Here is an 8,427-nt window from a genome sequence, read left to right as displayed (position 1 = left end):
ACAAAACAAGTCTTTCACTAATCATATAGTGGAAGCGATGATAAAAGCTAATAACATCACAAGGTGATAAGTTTAAACTTCCATGTATTAGATGTGTAGTCTCATGTGAAGTGTAGTGAAACAAATGTATCAGTAGTGTGTGTCAAATTGTATTAGCAAAGGATGTTGTATGAAACGTGCAAGTCTTTGTCTATGTGATGACATATGAAAAGGCAATGTTTATATGTTTGTTCTTGTTTTTGGTATTGCCTCTGCAATTTGTGTGTTGTTGTTTAGTACTTGTGAACCCTTCTCCATGCAGCGGCGGACGGTCACCCGACTGTTATAACAGTTTGTTCATAGTTATCACTGACCGATTAGCCACTCAATGGTGTCACTCGTCACGAACCGGGGAGCTAGCCCGTGTGTGATGGACACGTAATCACTAATTCTGAGGCATTAACAAACAAACAACAACAAAGCATTTAATCCCAAACAAATTGGGATAGGGTAAAGGTGAAACCCATAAGATCTCGCGATCAACTGATGGCTCTGACACATGAATAGCAAGCTTCCACGCATCCTTGTCCATGGCTAGTTCTTTGGTGACACTCTAGTCCTCCAGATCTCTACTGACGGACTCCTCCCATGTCAAGTTCAGTCTACCCCGGCCTCTCTTGACATTCTCAACACGCTTTAGCCGTCCGTTACGCACTGGAGCGTTCGGAGGCCTGCGTTGAATAAGCCCAAATCATCTCACATGATGTTGGACAAGCTTCTCTTCAATCAGGGCTACCCCAACTCTATCTCGTATATCATCATTCCAGGCTAGGTCCTTTCTTGTGTAGCCACACATCCATCTCAACATATGCATTTCCGCTACACCTAACTCTTGCATATGTCGTCTTTTTCTTGTCCAGCACTCACCGCGATACAACATTGCGGGTCGAATCGCCATCCTATATAACTTGCCATTTAGTTTTTGTGGCACTCTCTTGTCACAAAGAATGTCAGTAGCTTGGCGCCACTTCATCCATCCGACTTTAATTTGATGGTTCACATCTTCATCGATATCCCCATCATTCTACAATATTGACCTCAAATATCGAAAGGTGTCCTTTTAAGGCACCACCTGGCATCAAGGCTAATCTCCTCCTCCTCCTCGTGCCTAGTAATACTCACACATCACCTCATGTACTCGGTTTTAGTTCTATTAAGTATAAAACCTTTCGATTCCAAGTTTTGTCTCCATAAATCTAACTTCCTATTGACCGCCGCCCGACTATCATCGACTAGCATCACATCGTCCGCAAAGAGCATACACCATGGGATATCTCCTTATATATCCCTTGTGACATCATCCATCACCAAGGCAAAAAGATAAGGGCTCAAAGCTGACCCCTGGTGCAGTCCTATTTAATCGGGAAGTCATCAGTCTCGTCATCACTTTTTTGAACACTTGTCACAACGTTATCGTACATGTACTTGATGAGGGTAATGTACTTCACTAGGACTTTGTGTTTCTCCAGGGCCCACCACATGACATTCCGCGGTATCTTATCATAGACCTTCTTCAAGTCAATAAACACCATATGTAGGTCCTTCTTTTGCTCCCTGTATCTCCCCATAAGTTGTCGTACCAAGAAAATGGCTTCCATGATCGACCTCCCAGGCATGAAACCAAATAGATTTTTGGTCACGTTTTCCAAGCGAGGTTCTCAATGACTCTCTCCCATAGCTTCATTGTATGGATCATTAGCTTAATTCCATCAAAATTAGTACAACTCTGAACACACCGCTTGTTCTTGAAGATTGGTACTAATATACTCTGTCTTCATTATTCTGGCATCTTGTTTGCCTGAAAAATTAGGTTGAAAAGCTTGGTTAGCTATGACATCGCTATGTCCCTGAGGCCTCTCCACACCTCAATGGGGATACAATCAGGGTCCATCGTCTTGTCTCATTTCATCCCTTTTAAAGCCTCCTTGACATTCGACTCCTGGAGTTGCCGCACAAAACGTCTGCTAGTATCATCAAAGGAGTCGTCCAGTTCAATGGTAGAGCTCTCACTCTCCCCATTAAACAACTTGTCAAAGTACTCCCACCATCTATGCTTAATCTTCTCATTTTTCACCGGGAGATGATCTGCTCCGTCCTTGATGCATTTGATTTGATCAACATCCCTCGTCTTCCTCTCTCGGATCTTGGCCATCTTATAGATGTCCCTTTCGCCTTCATTCATGTCTAACCACTTGTAGAATTCCTCATAAGCACAATCCCTTGCTTTACTCACAACTCGCTTTGCGGCCTTCTTTGCCATCTTGTGCTTCTCTATGTTGTTCGCACCCTATCCAAGTATAAGCGTCTGAAACAATATTTCTTCCCCTTAATTGCCTTATGAACATCATTGTTCCACCACCAGGTATCTTAAGTTTCACTTCTACTTCCCATGGACACTCTAAACTCCTCTGAGGCCACCTTACAAATGCAAGTTTCCATCTCCATCCACATGTTCTCTGTATCATCTCCTTCCTTCCAAGGGACCTTCTTAATGAACCTTTCCTTGAACGCCTGAGCTACCTCCCTCTTGAGCTTCCATCACTTCGTTTTAACGACTTTGACATCCTTGTCCTGCTCGACATGAATCCGAAAGCAAAAGTCAGCAACCACAAGCTTATGATGAGGGCCAACACTCTCTCCAGGTATGACCTTACAATCTAGGCATGCACGCTTGTCTTCTCTTCTCGGGAGGATGAAATCAATCTGGCTAGAGTGTAGACCACTACTAAAAGTCACTAGATGTGATTTTCTCTTTTCAAAGAGGATATTAGCTACGATCATGTCGTAGGCTATAGCAAAGTTTAAGACATCTTCTCCTTCTTAATTCCTGATGCCATAGCCAAAGCCTCCATGCATCCCTTCAAAACCTGTGTTAGATGTATCCATGTGGCCATTGACATCTCCTCCTATGAAGAGCCTCTCACCAATCGGTACACTCCTAACCATGTCATCTAGGCCTTCTCAAAACTCCCTCTTGGTGTTCTCATTATGGCCTACTTGCGGGGCATACACACTGATAACGTTGAGAACTAAGTCCCCAACTACCAGCTTGACTCGAATAATCTGGTCACCACGTCTCTTACCGTCTACCACTCCATACTTGAGGCTCTTATTGATCAAGATGCCTATTCCATTTCTGTTGGGCAGTCGTCCCCGTGTACCATAGCTTGAAGTCGGTACCCTCCACCTCCTTCTCCTTCTGTCCCCTTCATTTGGTCTCTTGGACACGAGGGATATCAACACCTCTCCTCACTGATGTATCAACTACCTCCCGAAACTTACCCTTCAAAGACCCTACGTTCCAGCTACCTAAGAGGATCCTCCTAGACTGGACTAGCTTCCTTACCCTTCGCACTCATCGAGTCAAATGTGAAGACTCTTGCTCATTTTTCACTACACATGGGCGCCAATGTAGCGCTCCACTAAGAATGCGGGTGCGGAGCCGATCCTTGCCCATTTGACACCACACCCGGTTTCGATGTGGCGCGTAGCTAAGAGGGTTACGCCCCAACGAAAATCTTTTGGGTTTCACCTTCATAAAAGTGGTTGAGTTTTGACGTTTGCTCACCAAGCCCATCACAACCCTCCTCGGGGTTAATGCCTGACCCCGAGGCATTAACTGGTCGAAAACTCGTCTCTGATGATGCAATCTCGTGGTCGGTGTTGTTCAGTTCCGTAATAGTATTTACATTTTCTTGTGCAATATCAACGCTCATTTGTACCAAAGAACGCAAAATTTGGTTTGCTTCACATTTCAAATCTACGCATTTTCTATTCATATGTTTTCAAATTCTTGTAATGATATAAAAAGCCCTAAGTTGATTAGTTTTTCATTTGACCACTATAACGAGTAGGGCATTTGAGACCAAGCTCCATGGCAGTTCTAATTTTGAAAAACTTAAATTTACTTTTTAGTTTTAAAAAACTATGAAAAAATATACATATATAAAAGGATGTAATGTGTATGTCTGTAAAATTTTAGGATGAAATATCTTAAATTGCGAGCTGTAAAAAATAAAATGATGAATTTTGAGGGAGAACAATGCAAATGCTAAAATAGCACCTATTTGTTTTTTAGCTCTCATTTTAACATATTTCCACTAGAAATTTACACACATCTATATTTATGTCTCTAGGTACACACAAATTTTTTCCAGTAATTTTTAAATGAAAAAGATTAAATTTTAAAGTTTTCAAATTTGTTCTCCATGGAGTCCGACCTTCATTTGGCATTTTCTCACCATAACCACTTATTGAAATTGGTACCCCTCCGTCCCTAAATATAAATCTTTTTAAAGGTTCCATTAAAAGACTACATACGGATGTATACGAACATAGCGTAGATTCATTCATTTTGTTTTGTATGTAGTCTCCTAGTGAAATTTTTTAAATGACTTATATTTAAGAACGGAGAAAGCATGTTATAATCTAAAACCGTTGATTCAGCTAGGGGTACCGAATTTTCAAAAGAAAATAAAAACTAGGGGGTGCCGAAGAAAACATTGTCCAACATCAACGCCCGTTTTTACCAAGAACAAGAGATTGGAATCTTCTCCCAGCGGCCGACCGGTTGTACCAATCACCGGCACCGGCAGAGATAGAATCAAGAGAGCAGCTGACAAAAAGTTAGAAATAACAGCAAAAATCTCGCGGTACCCATAAAACTGTAACTTTGGCAGCAGACTGTCCAGTAAGATCCATGGTTTATACCAGTGCTGTCAGTAACGAACCGTGTAACTTTGGCAGGAAATGACAAAGCACGCGGATTACTAGAGGCGTGTCCCTAAACAACTCGGCCGTCGCGCCATTGGACGCGCGCGCGGACAGCCGCCCTTGCACTTGCAATTTCGTTCCATGCGTCACCTTCGTCTCCCTGTCCTTTTCTCCTCGACGAAACATGTCGCCATTAGATGCGACTTATTAGTGCACCCGCTACATGTACATATATATAACAAAGCTGCAGTCACCAATCGAGCTGCATCATTTGGTAGGGAGAGCCTAGAAGGAGAAGGAGAGCATATACCTCCTACCTTTCGTCTGTCTGCTGGGTCTGGGGTAGCTAACCAGGGGGGGGAGGAAGGGAGGGAGGATGCAGAGGTACACCGCTAGGGACATATGGGAGATGGAGGACCGCCACAGCCCGCGCATGGGCTGCAGCGTCGTCCTCGGCGTTGACGGCGGCGCCAGCAACACCGTCTGCGTCTGCATCCCGGCCGCCATGCCCTTCGCCGACCCGCTCCCCGTCCTCGCCCGCGCCGTCGCCGGATGCTCGAACCAGAACTCAGTAGGAGGTACGTAGGCGTACCACCACCTGCCATCCAACCATCACATCAACGCTGGCCTGCCCGGCTGGATTCCACTTCCACCTGATAACTTTTGGCTTGAAATTCTTCAGAGGACAAGGCGAGGGAGACGCTGGAGCGAGTGATGGCGCAGGCTCTCCACAAGGCTCGCCGGAGACGATCAAACGTGTGCGCGGTCTGCTTGGCCGTGGCCGGCGTCAACCACCCCATCGACCAGCACAGAATGCTGGACTGGCTCAGGTGCTTATCGATCTGTTAGTACCTGCTGCCAAGAAATCCGTAGGGAAGCTGAATTAGCTCTGAAAAACAACATCTGTCTGTTCCAGGGAGATCTTTCCGAGCCATGTGAAGCTGTTCGTGGAGAACGACGCGGTGGCGGCACTGGCGAGCGGCACCATGGGCAAGCTCCACGGTTGCGTGCTCATCGCAGGGACAGGGACCATAGCCTACGGTTTCACCACCGACGGCAGGGAAGCTCGGGCAGCTGGTGCAGGGCCAGTGCTAGGTGACTGGGGAAGGTTAGACACAACAAACTTCTTCTCCATCTTTTAACTCCTTGGTACATGGTACTATATCTTTTAAGTGGAGGAGGAAACTGGTTAAGAAGCAACTACTGAAGCTGATTTCTAGTTGTTGTGGCACTATATATTGCAGTGGCTATGGGATTTCAGCACAGGCATTGACAGCAGTTGTGAGGGCCTATGATGGCAGGGGTCCTGAAACACTACTCACAAACAACATCCTTGACTTCCTTGGACTCGCATCGCCTGATGAACTGATAGGGTAAATATCCTTTTGAATCGATCAACTTGTTTGGTTTTACTTAGTGTGGAAACAAGTGCAAGTCTACTCAAATATTCATCTGCTGGCATTATGTGAGCTGAAGCATAATGTTAACTAGGATTGAAGATCACAGAATGAAAAACTGCAATAATGTGCTACCATGAAAATTGCAACAATTGCTTACCTGCTCACTCTTTTCATGACAGTTGGACATACGAAGACCAATCTTGGGCACGCATCGCTGACATTCTGCCTGTTGTGGTAGAATCCGCCGAAGCCGGCGATGAAGTAGCAAACAAGATCTTGCACAATTCAGTTGGTGAACTAGCTTCCAGTGTCAAGGCTGTAGTGCAGAGACTTGCGCTGAGTGGGGAAGGTGAAATAGCGACTTCCTTCTGAATGACATGCATAACAGGCCTTGCCACAAAAATATAGGCCACTTGCCATAAAAATGGCAAATAGAAAAATAAATTTAGTGTCCTCACAAAAAATTGAACTTCTGGATCCTCTATATTTGTTTACCTCAGGAAGAAAGATCTCAACATGTTTCTGACCTTCTAATTTTGCAGATGGAAAAGATCTATTTCCGCTCGTTATGGTCGGTAAAGTTCTTGAGGCAAACAAGCGGTGGGACATTGGAAAGGAAGTGATAAATTGTGTTACCAAGACTTATCCAGGGGCATATCCAATACATCCCGAGGTGAGCCAAACTATAAACATATTGTGTGTCTACCATAATGCCTACTCGGAAACGTTCTGCCGATCCTGCCATCTTTAATTAAATGACTGATGTAAAAAAATACTCCTATGTCAGAGAAGATTTTAGTTGCACCAGGAATAAAGTTACGGATTAGTTTACAAAGTTGTAGAAATGGTGTTCACCTCAGGAATGAATATCTTCAGATCCCAAGACAAATGTCCAAACTAAATCTCATATAGAAAGCTTATGTCTGTCTGTACCTGCAGGTGGAACCAGCTGTTGGTGCAGCATTACTAGCATGGAATGCCATAGCAAGTGAACTGGATGGTGACCTGAGGGCTGTTGCTTAAAGTGTCCAGCGCTCAATCTCCTACCACATTCGTGTAAATTATGTTCTGTGTCGCACTATCACCTAGTGTTTTGCATTTGTTGTAGCAAGTTGTTTTGAATGTGTTGTAATGTCTTCAGCAAGGTTTATATCACAAATATGTGAAAAAGGAAAGAAAGAATACTAGTTTAAGAAATATGTGAAAAAGGAAAGAAAGAATACTAGTTTAGCTGAAAGTTTTTCAATAGAAAAAGGTGCAATAAAAAAGAATTGAAGATGTTTGTGTCCTCTGTGAGGTCTTGCTCTGAATGAACGTTCGACATTAACAACTCACTCTGACGACGACACCGCGGAACCCTAATCGCGCTGCCACCGCCCACCAGGCACCTCCCCTTCCTCCCTCCACCCAAGGGGACGCCAGCGAAGGGAGTGCATGCCCCAGTGAGGTCTCATTTGGTTAAGGGGGATTGGAGAGGTTTTGAGAGGGAGGGATTTCAGGAGATTGGGTGAATCCCTTTGTTCCACCCAATCCTCTCAAATCCCCGGGGTTTTGCTTTCACTAGTCCCTCGAGGAGGGTTTTAAAACACATGGATAGGAAGGGATTGAAGGGGAACGGAGGGGATTGGGCTAAGCAAACCCCTCCTACCAAATGGATGCCCGAGGATCTGTGGGGTTTCTGGGCCCCCGGGGATTTTCCTCTCAAAACCTCCCCAATCCCCCTTAACCAAACGAGGCCTAAAGGTGGCGGGGGGCGTTTCTTTCCGCTCACCCCACGTCCTCCTGTGGGGGTGTGGGGGCATGCTCTGCTCCGGGGACTCTCTCTCTTTCTCCCTCCCTCTCCCTTCAGAGGGAAGTTCCTTAGTGCGGGTGGCTCTGCCTGGTCGTGGCGGTCATTTTGTGATGGTCAAGAGGAGGTGCAGGGGTTGACTCAGTGGAACATTGTCCTTCGACATGATCTGTGGCTCTCTGTTTCCCCTGATCGGGTCATACTTTCTGTACCCGTTGTGTTTTCTCTGTGTTTTATCGCCTTCTATCCTTTTGAAAATGAAAATTGGTTCAGGATGGCCTTTGCCCCCGTAGTCGCCCTAAAAATACCTAAAGCTCAGTATGACACGGTGCCCAAAAATAAGCCCGGATGCCTGGAAGAGAGACATATAGGTATTTCAGAATGAACAAAATAAGCCAAATGGCAGGCACTTGCCTCAAATGCGGTCAACTATTGCTCAAGCAAACATCAAAACAATGGCCACAGGTCCACAACAGTCATATCAGT

General features: G+C 45.1%; 1 protein-coding gene and 1 long non-coding RNA gene across 2 annotated transcripts; one reads left to right on the top strand and one right to left on the bottom strand.

Annotated features, from left to right (window-relative positions):
- Nucleotides 1-4,672: 4,672 nt before the first annotated feature.
- Nucleotides 4,673-5,161, bottom strand: LOC123426275. The gene is made up of 2 exons (XR_006622127.1): nt 5,070-5,161; nt 4,673-4,971 (listed from the first exon to the last, which is right to left on the bottom strand). It is a non-coding gene; the product is annotated as an uncharacterized LOC123426275 (long non-coding RNA).
- On the top strand, nt 4,971-7,345 carry LOC123426274 (N-acetyl-D-glucosamine kinase-like). Its single transcript, XM_045110075.1, has 7 exons — nt 4,971-5,330; nt 5,435-5,582; nt 5,669-5,860; nt 5,997-6,125; nt 6,332-6,501; nt 6,695-6,825; nt 7,092-7,345. Exons 1-7 carry the CDS (start codon nt 5,129-5,131, stop codon nt 7,173-7,175), a joined length of 1,056 nt encoding a protein of 351 aa, XP_044966010.1. The 5' UTR covers nt 4,971-5,128; the 3' UTR covers nt 7,176-7,345.
- The last annotated feature ends 1,082 nt before the right edge of the window (nt 7,346-8,427 follow it).

Source organism: Hordeum vulgare, chromosome 2H (assembly GCF_904849725.1).
Source record: "Hordeum vulgare subsp. vulgare chromosome 2H, MorexV3_pseudomolecules_assembly, whole genome shotgun sequence".
In the NCBI taxonomy this organism is placed as follows: domain Eukaryota; kingdom Viridiplantae; phylum Streptophyta; class Magnoliopsida; order Poales; family Poaceae; genus Hordeum; species Hordeum vulgare.
The sequence above is the reverse complement of the archived record's forward strand: the minus strand, read 5'-3'. Positions and strand labels throughout refer to the sequence as shown.